The sequence below is a fragment of the Pholcus phalangioides genome, unplaced genomic scaffold, assembly GCF_987345545.1.
Source record: "Pholcus phalangioides strain wild (caught in Gottingen) unplaced genomic scaffold, Ppha-v1.0 ptg000015l_1, whole genome shotgun sequence".
Classification (NCBI taxonomy): domain Eukaryota; kingdom Metazoa; phylum Arthropoda; class Arachnida; order Araneae; family Pholcidae; genus Pholcus; species Pholcus phalangioides.
Window position 1 is genome coordinate 51,936,605 of NW_028301608.1, and position 20,651 is coordinate 51,957,255.

Sequence of the window (20,651 nt, forward strand, 5' to 3'; positions counted from 1 at the left end):
TCGCAGGTCCACTTGAGTGATTTAAAAATGTACCACGGGCCACTTAAATGCTCTGGAATTATGCCACGGGTCACTTGAGTGATTTGCAAATGTGCCACGTTTAGTTAGCTAGTAACATAAAGGTATTTTTTCTTCTGAAATTTTGTTTGTTTTAAAAAAATGTTTCTTGTATCGAAAAAGAACCCCCCTCCCCCCCGAGCATACATCTCTGATTCCAATATGCATTTTAGGAGATGGGGGCAGAGCTGACGAAATTATGCTGACAAAGTGGGGGGGGGGTCAAAAATAGCTAGAAATCTGCCGACGTTATACTTGAACGGCCCCTAACCAACAAACGGGTAAAAATAAAAATTCATCAGCCAAAAAAAACACCTTCTCATACAAAATAAAACTACACGGTGCAGCCAATATCATCTATAGCAGATCCGATATAGATGGTGTTAGTACAACCATCGAACCTATATTACTCCATCGAGTAATACAAGCTCGATGAGTACAACAGTATGTATTACATTGAGAAACGTCATTAAACTGGAATCTCTTCTGCCACCTATCAAATAAAAAACACAACTGCTATGATTCCAATTGGTAACCGGTTTCCGATTAATGTGCCGCATGAAAAAAATAATACAGTATGATGTTGGTAAATATTTTATAAACAACAATATTAATTAAGATTTTGAATTCGTAGCAAAATTTTAACAGTTAGTATTTGTTTATAGTAAAATTAGTATCACTAAAAATTCTGATTGATTATAGGAAGCCGGAGTAAACATGTTTTGCGAGTTGTACTAACGTTGTTCTACTACGAACAAATATCAACTGTTAAAATTAAACAGCAAATTTAACATTTCAATTATTATTGCTTATAAAATATTTACCAACATTATACTGTAATTTTCCATGCGGCACATTAATAGAAAACCTGTTACCAATTTGAGTTATAACAGTTGTGTTTCTTATTTAATAGGTGGCAGAAAGAATGAGTTCTAGTTTAATTATGTGTCTCAATATAATATATACTGTACCTTGTATAGAAGTTACAGCTATTTTCTAGAGAAGCCATGTTTTGGCTGATAAAATTTTCATTTTTACCCGTTTTTTGGTTATGGGCAAAAGTGACTTAATAAAGGCTCCATTTTTTCATGGTGAATATAACTACAAAATATGGACGTTTAGAGTCTGAGAATGACTGAAAATCAATGTCAGAAAAAATAATTTTAAAGAGTAATTTTTTACTCCTCTCCCCTTTGCCCAAGAGCCCTCTTCGGAGACAGATTTATAGTTTTACCGCCTTTAACCCATTCCTGACTATTAGCCACTGGTTTAGTTCTCTTCCACACCATAAATATGCTTCAGTGTCTAAATCACTCTTTCGATCATTCACATGCTTTCACACCCTCTAGGTAACTGCTTTTCGTCCCTCGCTCACCTCTCATACTTTTGGTCACTTATATGCTTGTGCACTCTCTAGGTTAGTCAGTCAAGTGGTCTGGACTTCTTTTAAACGACACCATCGACACCAATTCACAATAGAAGAGCTTTGCGAGTATAAGTAACAAGAAATTTTTCTTCTTTAAATGCTCTCCGGGATTTTTAAGGGTTCCGTGTAGTTTGATGATGCGGAACTCCAGAAAAGCCGTCACGGAACACCAGTAGGAAACCAGTGATCTACAGAAGCAGTGTCCCAATCACTAAAGAACCTGCTTCTAATATAGGTGCTTTTTCTTGTGGTATCATACATTGCATTAGGATTGAGTGACCTCGCTAATTCCGCAAACACATCAAAATGTTCTCTGACTGCATTCACGAAAGGGAGGTAAATCACTAAAATACAAAAGGCAGATATTTCTGGGCCCCTGGAAATTAGTCGGCATAGGCAAACGTGCCTCATTTGTCCATGCGATAAACAGGTTTTTTAACCAATTTGTAACGGCACCGACTTGCAGAAGCGGTCATGAAGGGCTGATCTTTTCTGCTTCTCCACAAGACGATCGAAAAATATTGTCAATATTTTCATAAACAATTAAAATACCGAAAGAAGACGCGAATTTTGGCGCAGTGCCGTCTTAACGCATGGACCCGGGGCCTCATAAGAATGAGATCTGTTCAATATTTTCGAGAAAAAGCGTGCAAATTTGACAAATATGGCCTCAGAAAAATCCCTTGGGCCAAGGTTCCGTGATAATTTTGAGACGGTCCATCCAAATGGGCCCCCCGGAAATTATTGAGCCTTGGGCAAGTGCCCCAAGAAAGGAAGACAAGTGGCAGCAGCACCAGAACACGAGACATACATTACGCTGGCATGCACCAATTTATTTGAAATTCACAACAGGAATCTTTAAGAGGTGCATTGTGCAGTAAAACCTCGTGTTCCTTGGGAGCAGAAATTTTGAGCCGCATACAAGGTGAATCGCCCAACGCGACACGCCGTCTACTCACCACTAAAAACCACTTGGCCCGGGTCCCCATGATGCTCTCAAGACGGCGAAATAATTTCGGGGTTCATTAGCCCCGATTTTATATATTTTGTGGAGGGAAGGGGAATCGGGCAACCCAGACATTCACGAATCTTCACAGAATACACACGAACGCTGAAAAATATCCATTCATCAATGAAAATTCACAATTAATGGGAGAAGAAAATACTGAAAAAACAAACAAACCCCCGGAACTAATTGGGGGGGGGGGGGCGAATCCCAGAACGATGAAAATCTGGAATTAATGAGGGAGAAATAATTCTAGAATTTCGTGTGATTGAAATTCCGAATTAATTAGAAAAATAATTCGAGGATTGATGAGAAAATTCCGGAATTAAATCAGTTGAATCTCTCAGACACCTTGTTTACTACAGAATTTTTTTTATTTGATATACAGTTAAACCTCGTTAGTGCGTCACCCGGTTAACACGTCACTCCGCTTAACGGGTCACTTTTTGGAAGTCCCAACTGTCCTCAGGCAGGAACTGGCACAGTTATGGCTTACTCCGCTTAACGAGTCACCCCGCTTACTAAGTCATATTTTTACTCTCTCAAGAGTGACTCATTACGAGGTTTGACTTACATATTTTTTTCAGTTCTATTACCGTAAGTGCACCCCCCCCCCCCAAACAGCAAGGCCCGGTGCGATCGCACTATAGTAGTCTACTATGGTATTTTATTGTGTTTGGCTCCGTATGGCTAACTACAGTGCACTGGCTGAGGCAATATTCTCTCCTCTTGTTTAGAGCGACGTGTGCTGGTCACAGAGTTATAATAGTATATTATATCTCTAGCCTATGGTGCTGGTTGAGGTGCGTGGGGTCATAGGGGTCAATGCCGGCCCCTCCCCCTGCCCAGAATAAATGGGCTTCCTCAAGCTCTGGGCTCCAGCTGATGACCACGGGTGTGGCCACTGGCGTACGCGAGGTCAAAGTAAAACTGCTTGAGCTCTCGGTACTACTCTTTGGAGAGGCAAAAATAATAATCTTTGAATTCGCCCAAAACAAAAATAAGAAATACAGTCAGTTATACTAACTTTTTTTTACTTCAGCCAAAGATGACTTCTTCGGCAGCCATTCATGACTGCCCTGAGCCGCATGTTGTTCGTGAGGCTATTGCGGATACAGACCCTCCCCCCCCAAAAAAAAATTGTATGGCACAAGGGGGAGGGTGGAAAGTGGCAATTCCCCCCAACCCCAAGAGAATGTATACATTTTTGCAGACATCTTGAGGTAATAGGGACTAGAAGGACCAAAACAAAAAAATAATAATAAGGACCAAAGGATGTTTAGAGGCGTCGCGAGTTCAATACCCGGTTCGTTCTGGTCAGGAAACTTTCCTGACACAGGGGTATAACAGAAACGGCGATATGACCGCAGCAAAAGATTGCTACCGCAGGTAATCCCACATCGAGGGGTTAACGGACCAACCTCTCAGTGAATATAAAAAAAAAGGCTGCCATTCGGAATCGTCAATAAACTGCAAATCCCGGTCTAATTAGCCCTCGTGAGCAGAAAATGACGGTGGTGCGACAAAAATGATTAAACCTTGGTATATCAAAAGGCGCCTTAATATGGACGAAACTAAATCTGAATTTCTATATCAGAAAAGAGAAGTCAGATTTGATTTTAATTTTTCAAAACCCAGATGGTTTCGTGATACGTTAGATGTAGGAGTACGTTCATTTGATGCTTTTGAACAGCGTGTCTTCTTATATCCAGAGGTATATAGAAAGAGTGAACAGCTGCTGCGCTGCGAAGATGCGAGAACAAGTTGATTCAATCAATCAACGCGACATATGACAAAGCGGCAGCAATGGCGTATTACGTATATTCACTCTGATTCTCGGGGACATTTTATAGAAGAAAATGTTTTCCTCCTCACTTCTTATGGAATTTTTTGAAAGGTACCTACAGAAAGTGTAAAAAATAAATATATCGTGTAACAGCGTTTCTCAACCATGCCCCCCCCCCCACAAGGGTAGGGCTGACAGGGCTCCGGAAAGATTCTCATGATTTTTTGTTTTCTCACGCTATAAATTCATCATAAAGGGGCCCGTGAAAGTCTGGTCTGGGGAGGCCCAGCAAAAGATCTCAGCCCAGGGCCCAGCTTCAGGATATGGGGACCATGCTCTCTTCCTTTCTGAACCAAAGGACTAAATGCTTGAAACAACTCGATGGGCCACTTATGTTCCGTATATTACTGGAAATCCCTGTATTTTTTTTTATACATTTATTGTCCCTTTTTTTTCAACGATGCATATTTGAATTTGTAATGCATATTTACTTAAATCGTGAAAGAATACATTCTCTCTATAACGTCAACGGAAATTCTCGAAAAGAAAAAGCATGTTTTCCTTTCCCTTTCTTTACGAGTTATACATAAAATGGGGATTAGAAAGAGTGTCATTTTTTTAAATCTCTTCACGCCATTCAGTGTTTATGAAATTCAGGTTTTTTTTTGACCAATCAGCGTTTTCACGCTGCGCGCACCATAGAAAACCTGCTCCTAGGAAAACCCGGCTTCACCGAGGCCGCGCATCGATACATTGGTTGAGAGGCTTTCATTGTCATAGCAACGATTGTAAAAGTGGAAGGAGGGGGGGGGGGAAGGAGTAGGGAAAGGAAATGAGAGAAACAAACTTTTGAACTTTAACTATACGCAAGCCGTTAATGTGCAGATTACCTAGGCAAAATACGGAAAACTCTTGATTCCGCACGTTGAAGCCAGGTTTTCCTAGGATCAGGTTTCTACAGCGCGTGCAGAGTGAAAACTCTGATTGGTAAAAAAAACCTGAATTTCAAGTTTTTAACCAATCAGCGTTTTTACGCTGCACACGGCGCAGAAATTCTACTCCTGGGAAAACCCGGCTTAACGGAGCAAATCAGTTAATCTGCAGATTAGCTAGGTAATGTGCACATTAACGGCTTTCGAGCTTTAGCGGTAACATATGCACGTCTAGTTTATTTGTAAATATTATGATTCAAACAATTAAAATATGATTGAATTAGAATAATTTTATTTCTCTCGAATTCCTTCAGCCGCTATTAATAAATCTTTTGTTTATCTCTCACTTAAATCGGGTTTTCTGTTAAGTCGAACTAATGGTAACTCGAAGTTTTTTGTCGGCCGCTGCACATTCGACTTATCGAGATTTGACTGTATTTAGGAATTTATGCGACACCCTGTATGCATGTATAAATGGCTATATAAATTTTAGCTCATCCAACTTATATGTGATCTCATTCTAGTCATTTGACATCAATCGTCGGATATAATCAGTTTGAGAGATTTAAGCGCTCGAATTTAGTGGTCGTAAGTAAGCTCCTCTGAAGATTAGATCTCTTTGCGAGATAAGATTAGAGAACGATCAATTACTTCTTTCCAGTCTGCCATCAGGGATTGTGTCCGCACTTGTCCTCAACAAAATATTCATTCCTGCGATAACCATTCGCTGTGGACAGACAACTGAAATTCCGCACACAACAACTAGCGATATGGCTACAAAAGAAGACAAGGCCATACTGAATTGCGTGTTCAATCCTCTGCAACCGGATGTGGACTGTGCTAATGAGGAACTCGTGCCGGAAGATTTGAGAGGTACAATAGACGTTTATTCCTTGAAAGTTCATATTCGTATTCAATAAAAGAAATTTTAATTATAATAATGAATTTTTAATTATAAATTTTTATGATAATGCCGTACTCAGTCCTCAAGGTAATTTTGAAATTAACATTTTTTAATTTTTTTTGAAGCTATGAAACGGCCTAAATTTAGTTTATATGTGTGTATAGGTACCTAACAGTCTGAGTGCGTGCATATCTAGTGTCGTGTTCGTGGTTTGAATTTTCAGTGCCATCTATGAGTGGAGCGTAATGATTGAATATTTGTACCGTTACAGGACTGTTGCTCTCCATGGTGAGACCTTTTAACAGGGAGATCGTTCGCATTCGCGCCTCGAAGCAGTGCCGTCTTAACGCATGGGCCCATCCGGGCACGGCTCGGGGGCCTCAGAAGAAGAGAGGCCTCACAAAAATGAGAATTAGTTGAAATTTTGGAAAATTTGCCTGGTAGGGCCTCAGAAAAATCACTTGGCCCGGGGACCCATGATGCTCTTAAGACGGCCCTGCCTCGAAGTTTGAAACCACAGAAAACTAACTTCAGCCGACCACCACTGCGGCTTTTAGAGCGATACTGTCTATCTGTGCCAAAAGAATATAAAAAAATCTATTCAGCCTATTGATTAATTACAGTCGAGCCCCGTTATAGTGAACCACATGCGGACCCAAAAAAGTTAAATAGGTGCTCAATTGGGACCACTGGCAAAGTTTACTATAGCGAGGTTCGACTGTATTAATTTTTTTTTCATATTTCTTTCGATGTTTAACATTAATTTTTACAATTTTTTCAATCCAATTGTTTCAACACTAAATGGCTATTTTTAATTGAAATTTAAAAGGGTCCATTCCCTACAAAAGTATTCAAGTACCCGAGCCCTCGAACTCATTAAAACAGCCCTGAACTCGATTTATTTATTTATTAGTGGCTGCCACATCTGGGTTCGAGTCCCTAATTATGTTCGACAAACCGTCCAAGTATTCCAGCTCACTTTAAAAGGAAAACGTTTCTGTAACAGACCACCACACTTCCAGACTTTTTTCCAAGAACCAACTCTTCCTCAACCTCTTCAAAGCTAGAAGAAGAAGAAAAGAGAGAGATTTGTGGGGACATTAAAGACACGTTTTATTTACCTCTGCCATCCGAACAAACAACACATAATTCATAACGGTCGCAGTCGAACCATTTTCTAGCGAGAAATCTTTTAGAGCGATACACATGTGGGTGGGTATTAGCCACGAGGGTGGGGGAGGGGGGGGGGAGAGGGAAGGGGGGAACTCGTCAAAATACAAATAAGTTCTACGAAAAAAAAAAATCTATAAAAAAAAAGGACAATTTCCTATGAAGTAGTTGAAGAATGTAGAGGTTGTGAAATCTGACCTTGGTGTAAAGCTTTTATGCTCTTGTAACGTATTATGTATATTAACTATAAATTTGTCATCTGTGTCGACGTAAAATCAGGTCATCCTCTAATGTCAGTGATTGCAGCAAGAGCCTTTAATAATCGCTCATTTCTAGAATATCCGATTACCGTCATAAAAGAACTCAATAATGAAAAGTAACTTTTCCAATAAATCCGTTAATAACAGCACATACGGAAAAAATACAAGCAGAATCTGGATCGACCGTAAACATGAGAGGAATAAAACCGATCACAATGTGAAAAATGTCTTGATAATTTAGTAGAAGAATCTCTTGTATCGCTCTAGTTATGATAGCATGTATTCGAAAAGTATGGATGAGTTACAATCAGTGTTTCCCCTCAACCTTTCTGGAAAAAAAAGGACCACTAAAATGCCTGAAACAATTTGACGGACCCGTATTACGGGACATTCGTGAATTTTTCGTTGTTCCGATTTTTTTTAATACATTTGTCCCGTTTTTTCAACGATACTTATTTGAATTTGTAAAATTTACTAAAGTCATGAATGCACAGCGTTTTCATGATATAAATTATTATGTTATGATAATTTATGGCAAAAATTATAAATGTTCATCACATATATATTTGTCAGGTTTAACGTTTCGTCTTGAATGTTTTTTTTTGGAATTTTAATTACGATTGATAATTGTGCCCACTTCTGATAATGCTTTTGACGATGACAGTGGGGATGTCCCGTATTTTACGGATTATTATTTAAGATCCCAATTTAAGGAAGTTTATTTTTCCTCAATAAAATATGGTCATCAGAGATCATTTGAATATTTTTTTCGTGAAATACATTTTTTTTTTTACTGCGTTTTGACCACCCCTTTATTTCCGCACCCTTCAGCAATTTCAGCAGTAATTAGAAAAATTTATTTGAAGCGATACATTGCAATTTTTGGCACTTTCATGATATCCCGTGTTTAGGATCACTATTTCCTGCATTCTTCTGGATGATGTATGGCGAACCTAAGTATGAAGGTATAATTTTATTTGAACCCATATGGACATTACTAATATCAATTACAAAGGATGAACAATTTTATCATCTGAATGTGGACCACCTCTGGTCCGCGGACCCATAGATTGAGAAACACTGAGTTACATCCATCGAGGAAAAACTTTATTTCTCCTCTAAGGTTACATCATTCCCAGGCTGACGATATTTCCTCGAGGGAAAATACGAATGGTCGCCTAAAGTCATCAAAAAAATTGCCAATTATTGCTAAGATCGCTGAGGACAATGGAAATGAAACACTTATGCAAATCGCAGTGGATTTAAATGTAATTCACGGCAAAACACGTTTAACGTCACGCATATGTGAAATGAGCAGGGACATGGATAGAGACGAAATTCTCACCTCTCAGAACTGTTCTCATGAAAAATTCAAAGTTTCTTGAAATACCAAGTCAACCTGTGCGCGAAATCTGAGTAAAAGTGGGACGACAGTATTATCACTATAGCCATGTTTCTCAAAGTATGCGTCACAGCTCATAGGGGCGTCACCAACCTATGTCAAGGGCGTCACGGTGAGCTGTAGACATTGATGACTCCCTGTTCAGTGCTTTGAAGGATGATTCTGTTTTAGATTATTCCGCGGGTGGAAAAAAAGTTTGAGAACGTCTGCTATAGCCAATCGCACGTTCCCCTATCTTGCCTTCTTTCAATGATTTCCGAGACATCAGTTTGATCGGCAAACCTAGCACAAAACCAAAAATCTCAAATCCCGCTCTCATTTAACCCCTTCTGGTATAAGCTGTTGGCGATAAATTTGAATGATCTGTATTAGACGTATAGGCGATAAATGTGGTAGTCTTGTTCCACGTTAAAAAAGGGAACAAAGGGAAAGAAAGAAAAAAATGAGAAGTGGGGGGGGGGAAGAATACAAAGATAATTGGATAAGAGAGTATTAGAACAATGTCTTGCTTTTCACCCTCCCCGACAAACTTGTTTTGTAGTTTTTTTTTACTTGTTCTCTTTCTCATTTCTATGCACAATATATAATAGAAGAATTAGTTTTGAGAAAGATACATTATATATATGTGCGTGTGCGTGTGGGGGGAAATGCCGTGGAGAACGAGGAAGGGGGAAAATCTGAGGAGAATCGCCACCATCGTTATCTCGTTGAGATATCATCAATGGTGGTGGGAGGACAGAGGCACAACTTTGCTTCATAGGGTTACAATTAATTCACTGTGAAGGAAAATGAGGATGAAGAAACAGTCCGCTGGATAGAATTTATTCCACTGGCGTTTGAACAAAATATTTCATCCCTGATCGTAAAGGGATTAAAGGTGCCTTAATCAGGATCAGACACGAACATCGTAGTTCGCAAAGGCAAAACGTTCAATACTTTTTGTTACGAGCAAACAGGCGTCGAATTTTTAGTCCTGCTTGGTTTGTTTATTACTTTGGTTGTTCCACAAACGGGAAGATTTTACTTTGATTATATATAACCCTGTCGAAAAATTACAACGAAATTTTCTGCAGGTATCGATGCAGACCGGCATCACTTTTTACAACAATGTTTGATGGACAGAAAACGATACACTTTATTAGAATTCAATAAGTTTCAACAACGGGAAGAATCGTACTTGCCTATATCACTGCATTGCTGGTTCTTTTTTTTCCCTCTGGTTTGTGCCTTCATGCGTTAAACAAAACAATCTCCAACAGATCAAAAAAAAAAACAAACGTCGAGGCAAGCAGCGCGTTATGGGTGAAGAAAATTCGAATGCGCAGTGATTAACGAGCGTCGCTCGTGGTGCGCGTCACGTCACTGCAAAACAAAAGACCCCACTGTTCTTTCTAAAATAAAATTGTCTGTGATCTCCGAGACACAATGAACTGACTGTAACGGGGTAAGAGAAAGAAACAAACTACCAAAATACCGAGATGCCAGAACGCTGTTAATAGAGAGGGGTAAATGCTTTCTTGAATTCCTCAACAAGTCGTAGCGTAGAAATCGCTCAGAAAGGTCTCTGCTGCGACAGCAAAGGGATTCCACCAAAAAAGAAGATACCGAAACAGATCTTGGAAGCAGTACTTAGGCAGGTGCAGTGAAATTCTTGACCACGACAAAAATTTCACTACTACTACTCTACCACAACGTGCATGCACCTCGTATACATTCCTCTGGGGAATTTCTAACGAATCGATGCATGTCGGAAAGTGTTGTATGTATGGGCTTATATTATGTGCGGCCTGAAGAAGTTTATGGTGTCATAATTTTCAGAATCGACGATATTCAACAGTTTGAACGATTAGATCATAGTTTCCCAACCTTTTTTGTCCCATCGCCCCCCCCTACTTCAGAAATTTTTTTCTTCCATCGCCCCCCAACCCAATCTAACCCATAGGCTCCTATGCTATACCCGTAGCTTTTACCGCCCCCCTGGAACACTCCATTGCCCCCGAGGGGACGTTAACGCCCACGTTGGGAATCACTGGATTAGATCATTATAAATAAATTAGATAAATTACACGGCATCATGTAGAATGTCCGCGCAATATCAAGCGTCCAATTATAAGTCAATCGTCCAATCGTAATTGTCAATATAAGATTGGAATCTTGAATTTGAATATGAATTAATGAAATTTATCTACGAAACCATAGCATATCATTTACACACAAAACAAAATTTACAGTTCAATCAAAAACCTTCAAATTCAGGCTCATCTGAATCGGAATCAAATATAGGCGCAGCAGTTCTTCATCTAATTCGAAAGGGTATGTAGAATTATCAAGAGGATTTTCATTTTCAGAATCACTGGGGTGCAAAGTTTTAAATCCACATTTTGTGAATGAGCTCTTTATAGTTTTTATAGTCACCTCTTTCCAGGCATCACTAACCCACCTGCGTACTTCAACATTGAAGTGTAATGAATGAATTGTAATGTTGTAAACCTGTTGCTCTTTGCGGCGATACTTTTTAACGGGGAGATCGGCTCGCATTCTCGCCTCGAAGTTGGGAACCGTAGGAAACCAAAACTACGGCCATGCGCTCGCGACTCGGCCATTTTGCAATCACATTTAGCTAATATGTTACTATACATATATACACATATGCTAATATGTTAGGTATGACTGAAAGACAAGCACCTCAATTTTTGCAGGCGTCCTTTACGTGTTCTTGAATATGAGCTTTCATTGAATCCATAACTAGGAAAGCACGGGACTTTTGCTGCTTTTCTTTTACGCCATAAACTATTCAGCCACGAAATCATGGTTTTCTCATTCATCCACTCTTTCGGATTACACCGATTCTAATCCTTTCGGAAAATTTTCTTTCGCTATTGTCTTTCGTTTGAATACAGTAAAGTCTCGCTTATCTGACATAAACGGGAAGGCATAACGTAAGATAAGCGAAATGTCGGAAAACAGGGAGGTGTTAAAAAGAAGCCTATTAAACGTCAAACTATGTTATAATTTTACGCATTACGAACTAATAATCATGTTTTAGACCAAAACAATAGAAAAATTAACTGAAAAAAGGAACTTATAGAATATATTCTGAAGTTAAATACACAGTATTTAAAAAGTTCAGTCCTGTAATGATGTAAAAAAATGTTTGATCGTAGTCCGCTTTCTCCTGACGAGTGCCGTTTCTACGCTACCAAGTCTCACCATCTTTGTAGCATCATTATGTCGATTCCTGTAGCTTCTTCTTGCTGCTCAGTGTATTTAATTTGCAGTTCTTGTTCCCTATTGATACGGTTTCTTTTTTTTTTTCACGGTAGGACGACGGATAATACGGAATGTCGGATAAACAAGACTCTACTGTATAACCATAGATGCTAATTTTTCGCCCATAGCCGAACAGGATTAAAACTACTGTAAATGAGGTTTTTTCGTGACCTGTCGTGCTAATCGGAATATTGTTCGCTCCTACTGCATCAACAGTCCTATCTGAAGTGCAATCAAATTGGTAACTTCATCCATATTAATAGCACTTCATACATATTAAAAATTCGCTATCGGCAAAATTATTTTCAGCAATTAATTTTTTTATGCATTTGTAAGGTTCTTCCGATTTTTCTTCTCAATTTGTCGGTAACATTTGCCCTACGGTTGTGCGATTTCGAACAGTTAACTTTTTCTTCTCATAAACCGGCAACACCACGTGCGACGCTTAAAAAAAGGATGAAATATATTATCATATACCCCTCCTCTAACGGTAGGACCGCATTTAAAATTTTCAATCTCCATCACTTGAGCCTTTGCCTTAAACGAATCCTTATAGCTGAAATTGGTGCCTCCCTTTTTCTCTTTCTGTTATAATCCGGCGATGTAATTCGTCTTCCACTGACGGCCAAAAAACTTCAGCCGACTACCAAACATTTTACTGCAGGCAGCATTCATATGAGCTAACTGATTACTATAAAAAAATAAATTTTTATGAATTTCAAAATGAAACATGTTAATTTGTGCTCATATCATGTGTGTCATGAGAACAAGTTTATAATGTCAGAATTTATAAGAATCGGCGTTATCGAACACCATCTAGCCTGAACGAGACGTTTATACGGGCTGCGACATCAGTGCCATCTTAAGTGCATCATGGGGGCCCTGGGCAGAAAGATTTTTTCTGAGGCCCCCTTAAGTATCCAGAAATGCCTGCTTACAAATTTACATGAATATAATTTATAAAATCTCAAATAGTTCTCATTGTCGTGAGATTTCCTCCCCATGCCCTTCGGCCAGGGTGCGTCCATGTGTTAAGACGGCACTGCGTGACATAGATGCACAAAATATACAGGGTGAGCAAAAAGTTCATGACACATTTTAAAAATTAATCCAAGGACGAGATATCTCGTCCCTTATCGTTAAGACCCACGCAAAATAACAAATTTTCAATTGAAATTTCCACCATATTATATTCTAGGTTTTCCAAACTCATTTTTTTCTCTGCTTTTTTATATTCATAATCAAGATTTACGTGCGTTTTCGAATTAGTTAATGCAAAATGTGTGCTTACTTATTGCTGCAATTTATTCTATATTTGTCATAAGTTTTGACCCAGTTCAACATATTATCGGTCATTTCAGATATCCCGATTGACGAGGATTTGTCCGTTGCAGAAGAAATAAAGGAAAGGGAACTAGCGGCGATCAAAGAAGCCGAGAATGGAAGAATGCAAAAAGCCATCGATCTTTTCGATCAGATCATTCAGATGTCACCGCGAAGGTCAGCCACTTACAACAACCGAGCCCAAGCCAGGAGACTCAACGGGGACATAGATGGTAGATAATATAATAATGCAAAAAATCTCTGATTCTTATTAATCATGAATTAATTTCATTTCCTCATTGTAGCGATGTGTTGTACGAATTCTGCAATTATGTAAGCCTTTTCATTGGCGGGCCACTGCGAAAAATCTTCGAGGGCCACATGTGGCCCACGAGTCATGTTTTTTGACACATGTAGGGGTCATACACATAAGAAAATGAAGGAATTAACTTTTTACACGGGCACCCTGCCCTCAAAAACCCAATTAGAAAGTTGTGGCCCTGTCTCTCCTGATACCAATTAAAAAATTCCACGTTTCAGTTCCACGTGCTAATATATTCACTGAGGTATTCAAATTCAAAAAACGGAGAAAAGTTGGGAAAAAAACAGCATTAAAAATGCTGGTGTGAGATGGTTTACCCATATCTTTATATAAAGCTATTTATTTTTTTCCCCAACTTTCCTCCAGTTTTGGAATTCGAATATTTCAGTAATTATTGCACTTAGAAACGTAGAATGTTTTTAGCTGGCATCAGGAGAGACAGGGCAACAACTTCCTAATTGGGTTTTGGAGCACATGAAGACTGTATAAAAAGTCAATTTTTTAATTTTAATAACTATACAATCCCTTGAAACATAAGTGTCATATCTGAGTACTATACGTTATTTGGAAACTTTTTTAATTGGAAGTATGCCTCTAGAATCGACACGTTTGCCAGTAAAATGACGCACACCCTGTTTACTGTATATTGCATTACATGTAAAACATCATTGAACTGGAACTACTGCTGTCACCCATCAAATAAAAAATACAACTGTTGTGACTCTTCGATTGAAATTGATGACCGGCTTTTGATTAGTGTGCCGCATCGAAAAGGTCAGTATAGCATAATATTGAAAAATATTAGTTGAACTGTCAAGTTGGCTTCAAAATTTTAACAGTTGTTGTTTGCGTGCGGTACATTAACGTTAGTAAAATGCGCAGAAGATAGTGTACATGTTTGTAGATAGATATGTGTTTGCATGAATGTGTAGTGTATGTAAAAAGAACTGGTCAAATTGGTGAAAAGTCATGATCTGGCTATAAGCAGGCAAATGGCATCACAGTTCACACAATCTGCCAAAGCCGCTTGTAAGTTCTTAATGCTTAAGCTCTTAATGCAGCTTTGCAATCTGCAGCTAGTAGTTTACAAAAACTCAGTGTTTTACGGATTTTACTTATGTTAATTTATCTCACACAAACAACAACTGTTACAAATTTGAAGCAAAGTTGACAATTAAATTAATATTTTTGTTCAAAAAATATTTATCAATATCATGCTATATTGACTTTTTCTATGCGGCACACCACTCAAAAACCGGTCATCAATTTCAATCGAAGAGTCACAACAGTTGCATTTCTTATATGATAGGTGGCAGCAGTGGTTCCAGAGTTCAGTGATGTGTTTCTTACATGTAAAATATATATATATATTAGGGTGATTACTTAATTACTCTGCGCATTTCACTGGCGAAATGTTAATCCTAAAGGAAAACTTCCAATTAGAAAAAGTATCCAAATAACGTGTAGAGCTCAGAAGGTATTCTACTGGACTAAATAATATATATTCACTTCCGTTGCCTCATAAAACACTGTTGAAGAAACATTTTACTTACCTTATCCCAAAAAAATGTGTCGAGCAATACAGGTTCTCACTTGACGGTATAGAAAATTTGTTTTAATGTTTTTCTCTAGCTCATATAATCTTTAAATAACGTAACAGTTTAATTTTATTACATGCTGCATCTAGTGGTTTTTGCTTTTATTCCAACATCCAATAAATTTATATTTTTAGTTGCAGCATGTAGAACTGTTTTTAAATTTGCACCCCTCTGTTGCCATGAATTTTTATTTTTATTTGAATAATTTTGATGTTTTTAGTTGACACTATTCTGTTTTCCATACTAATTTTTACTAGCATTTACCAGAATTGGTCGTTTTTTGATTGACTCCTTGGTAAATTTTTCTCTTTTTTTTTGTACTGTAATATAACAATAAATTTGATTTGATTTGAAAAAGATAAAAATGGGAGTGTGAGAAAGAAAGAGTGGAGGTGGGGGAAGAATATTCTCTCATCTACTGCACTGTGTAACATTTTCTAACATTCGCAAACAAGGAAACTTTTTTTTTTTAATTACAACCTATACTGCAAATTGAGATAGGTCAAATTTCTTGCCAACAGTCTATACACGAAGGGGTTAAGATAGCATATGTGTTAACCCCGTTTACATGTGTAAGATTGGGGTTGCTTTGGTGATTATTTCCTGCACGGGAACTCTTTCCTCGTAGGGAAGAAAAGAATTTTGAGGGACGGAAATCTCTCAAAAGAAGTCCATTTTTTGGGGAGGGGGGAGGACTTTGGGGGACTCCGAGACCTCCTCTCCCATAATTATAATTTAAGCAGCGAAAACTACTACTAGGTCAAACTAACTTTTGTCATCCATCTTGTGCCAGCCAGTTCCGTTCAACCCTCGTGACCAGTGACGACTTCCGGAAAAAAAAGAGGGGTGGGGGGAAGAGAATATATACCGACATGAACTAAACGAAATGTAAACAAGTTGTAGCGAAAATCCCAGTTACTGGTAACTTCCTGGAATATTTCATTTCCCGTGTAAAAGGGGCTTAAAGGTACTTTAGGTATTTGAATTTTGTTACAAAAATATTTAAAAATATTTTTAATATTTGCTCGTCTTGGGGAGGAGGGTGCACGGGAACCCTATAACTCTCCTCGCGTACACCCGTGACCTACGTGAGTGACGGTCACCTCTTATTTCCCATGTAAACGGGGCTTTAGAGACACCCCCCCCCCCCAGAAAAAAAAAACCACACACACAACCAGGGACGCCGGAAGTCAAAAATGTTTGGTATAGCTCGAGTAATGACCATAATGTTCATTGGATATGTTTGAAAACCATACGTCACACAGTCAACAAAATGTCCCGTTTTTGGTAAATCTCCCACCGCCCGAACTGGGGGGGGGGGGTGAGCTATATTTTGAATGATGATTGGTGTTGCTTTAGCAACATGAGCATATATGTTCCGGCGTCCCCGCACACAACACACACTTTCGAAACCATTTAATCAGAAACGTTAAGCGACTGAACAGCTGTGAATTTAACAGCTTCCGTGCTGCTGACTATTTAATTGCACTTGAGTCGAGAAGCGTCAGAACAAAGCTTTTGATCCTCGTGGGAATTGCATCCGGGAGCCGTCGTCCGCGATGGATGTACTTGTGTCTGAGCCTACTCACTGAATACTTGATCTAATCACGGCGTTTAAAAGATTGCACACTCAAGATTTTTCATTATTCGCAGTCGGAAAGACTGTTTGATGTGAGCCCGGTTATACACCAACATCGGCCACACGTGCAATCAATTTGTAGCGATCCTTTCGTTTGACGCGATTTTTTTTCCTGATCTTACCCATGACAGCTAATATATTCAACTGGTTTCAAGCTGTACGGTCGTGTGAGCATCGTGCTGGACCCAGATTCGAACCCCGATGGGACACAGCAAAGGTGCCAGCATGAAGAAAACAGTGTAGTGGCTGAAAATTGCTGGCCGTCTCGTATAGACGGTACTCAAGCGCGTTAACACGGGAGGAGGAAGGTGTATTGCATTGTTTCTTCAGAAATTATTGGTGGAGGGGCTCAGCCCCCCCCCCCTACAAAATGTATTGGGGTGGGGGCTCAAATGGCCTCAGCCTCTGGCGCCTATGAGCCACAGTGATCTGCTGAAGTAGGTTTTCCAACTTCGAGGCACGAATTCGAACCGGTCTCCCATTTGAAAGTCCATCAGCAGAGAGCAAGCAGACCTTCAATACAAGCGAAAATTCAGGCATATGCTATTTTCATTTCAAAAATGAAAGACAGATGGCAGCACCGGTAGAACACAAAACAAGGATAACTCTAACAACATAAGTACGTTGGGGCCGTTCAATATAGAAGGAACACCAGAAAAATTTGTTTTCCCAAAATCAACACTTTTTGCCAAAATGTGTTATTTTTCATCATTTTTTGAGGGGAAAGTGCTAAGGCAGGAAACTGGTTTGCACATCTTTAGCTTTCTTGATTTCTCTTAGGGTTAATAGGGTTGTTTTTAGTTTCAAAAACGCCATGTTAAACTTTGGCATACGTTCAGTGAATTTGGCAGGATTTGGAAGTGACGTAATAAGTTTTTAAAAGCTTTGCGTTCAAGCTGTTGGCGATAAATTTGAACGATCTGTATAGACGATAAATTGTAGTAGCCTTGTTCCATGTTTGAAAAAGTAAGAAAGGGAAAGAAAAAAAAAAAGGAATAAGGGTAGGGAGGAACAATACAGAGATATATTGGATAAGGGAGTATTAGTACAGTGTCTTGCTTTTTCGCCCTCCCCTAGAAAATTTTGTAGGTAGGTTTTGTAGTTTTTCTTACTTGTATAATAGAACGTAAGTATTTAGGTGTATGTAATATATAAGAAGAATTAGTTCTGAGAAAGGTACATTACATGTATATGTGGGGGGGGGGGGGAAAGCTTAGAACCACCATTGTTATTTCAATTGCTCTTTATCTCGTTCAGATAGCACGATGGTGGTGGGAGAACAGGGGGGGGGGGGAACACGCACAGACAACTTTGGTTACAACAAACATTCGCTATGAGGGGGGAAAAAAGAGGTCGCACAAAGTCAACTAGATTGAATTTATTCCACTGGCGTTTGGACGAAATATTACGCCCCCGATCGTTCCATAATTATTGGTACAATCCAAAAACCGAAAACACTTTTTCATATTAATTTTTTTCACAAGGAATTACACGTGTAATTATTGGGCGGTCGATTGTATATCCACTTAACCTAAAGAATTACGATGTCGCCATTTAGTAAGACGAAAATTTTGCAACCCTAAGTTTTCATCGATAGCTGATCCATCGAACTCTCTTCTCACTAATATGAAATGCTGGATACGTTCTTCGTTCATGAGCAGAAATATCTAGAACGAATTAACAGTCACGTGTCACAAAATTGCCCAACATTCGTTCTATGATGATACATATACTTATTTTTTTTGTATTGCAGGGGCTCTGGAAGATCTCGATACGACGATAAGAGTGAGTAACGGAGTGGGAAAATCGGCCTGTTTGGCTCTCTGCCAGAGAGGTCTGATCTATCGACTGAGAGACCGCAATGACGAGGCCAAGAGTGACTTCGACGCGGCAGCTGCGATGGGAAGCAGATTTGCGGCGACCCAACTCGTCCAAATGAACTCGTACGCGGCTCTTTGCAACGACATGCTCAACAAGATACTAGCTATGTACAGGAATTACTAGAATAACCCGCATGTACGACATCGCAAAAAAGCAGTTCATGGGATTATAGTGACATTTGTGTTGGCTTGCATAAACACAAGGCGAACTATAAAAGCCATACTAGGCTATTTTAATTCATAAAAATAAAGCAAATTGTCGACAATACACGGTTTACATTAGTATTTATATAATGAAGTGAGATATTATTTGGTAAACAAAATTATTTCTAAATTTTGCCGATAGGTGGCGCAGGGTTTGAATTCAGATGTTATTCCATATAACCACTTTTTTTTGCGTGACTAACGGTGAATGCAAAGAACGTAAAAATGCGGGTTATCATAGGTAACAGTGCAATGCGATGTTTGTTTACTTCGCTTCCGTGTACTATGGTCCGGTGTATCCTAAAGTGTGCATTGTAGCTCCCAGGGACGTCACGTTGGACCGCAACTAGGGGGAGAGCAGGCAGGTGTTGTGCCGAATCATGGGGGGAAGGGCCCAAATTTCACCCTTCAACCTCTCCACCATTACAAGGGGGTGCGCTAAAATGCGTGCTCGCCCCAGCTGGCCAAGCATCTAGTTGCGGTATTTGCACATGGTCAGCTCTATGTCGTTTCTACATTGATCTCTTCAGATAGAAGTGTCTTTCAAGGTCATCACGATACAGATCTATTTATTAACTGACTATGGGCGGTATTCACCGACATGGTTTAAACTATAGTCACAATTTTTTGATAAGAGATCGACACGGATTGGTTAAATTCAGGTTTTCAAGCAATCTATGTTGATCTCTTACATAAAAATTGTGACTACAGATCAAACCATGTCGGTGAATACGGCCCCATGCCTTTTTAAACAGATCGATATCGTAGCCCGCCGCTGTCTGAATGAAGTGATATAAGCAGGTGGTCGAAGAACACCTGTGCATGTAACGTTTTATGAACCCAACGTGAAGTTTGTTTCTGTGTAATGCTTGTTATCATGGAGATATGAATCCCTGGAGGTGGCATGCAGGGCCGGACTTAGGCAGGTGCGAAGGGTGCGCACCGGGCCGCTAAATTTTTGGGGCCGCAAAAGGGGATAAAAATGTTTTGATTACATTTTGACTTCAACTTCTTAGCAAAGCAATAGCTTAAAATTCAGTCCAAGATAGAGAGCCTCTAAGGTTTTAGGAGACAATCGGTTTTCTAGCCCTGAGAGCCCCAAATTTTCGAGTGCCTGGGGAAGCACTTGCAATTTTTTCACTGGGAAGCGGACACTTTTGTCCATATTTATTGCCAAATGGAATTTTTATATGACTACGAAGGAGTTTTACAGTCGTTCTCGGGAACCAGAGTACCCATGGAGTATTGAAAAACCTCTGTTGAGAGGGGCCGCAATTGTTTTTTCGCACCTGGCCGCAAAATACTTAAGCCCGTCCCTGGTGGCATGATCAGCGTGTCCGTAGGGAAAGCATGGGGAATCAGGATTGCCTGATGAAGCCAGAGATCGCTCTTTTTAAAAGGGCCAAGTAAGTCCAAGCACACCATAGATCGTGACCATTCTATTTACAAATGTTTACTATGTAACGTTATTT

The 20,651-nt window shown here is 39.3% G+C and overlaps 1 protein-coding gene across 1 annotated transcript; it reads left to right on the plus strand.

Moving 5' to 3' along the window:
- The first annotated feature begins 5,842 nt into the window (after positions 1 to 5,842).
- On the plus strand, positions 5,843 to 19,309 carry LOC149076180 (tetratricopeptide repeat protein 36). The gene is made up of 3 exons (XM_089243727.1): positions 5,843 to 6,080; positions 13,575 to 13,769; positions 18,849 to 19,309. Exons 1-3 carry the CDS (start codon positions 5,978 to 5,980, stop codon positions 19,097 to 19,099), a joined length of 549 nt encoding a protein of 182 aa, XP_089099853.1. The 5' UTR covers positions 5,843 to 5,977; the 3' UTR covers positions 19,100 to 19,309.
- The last annotated feature ends 1,342 nt before the right edge of the window (positions 19,310 to 20,651 follow it).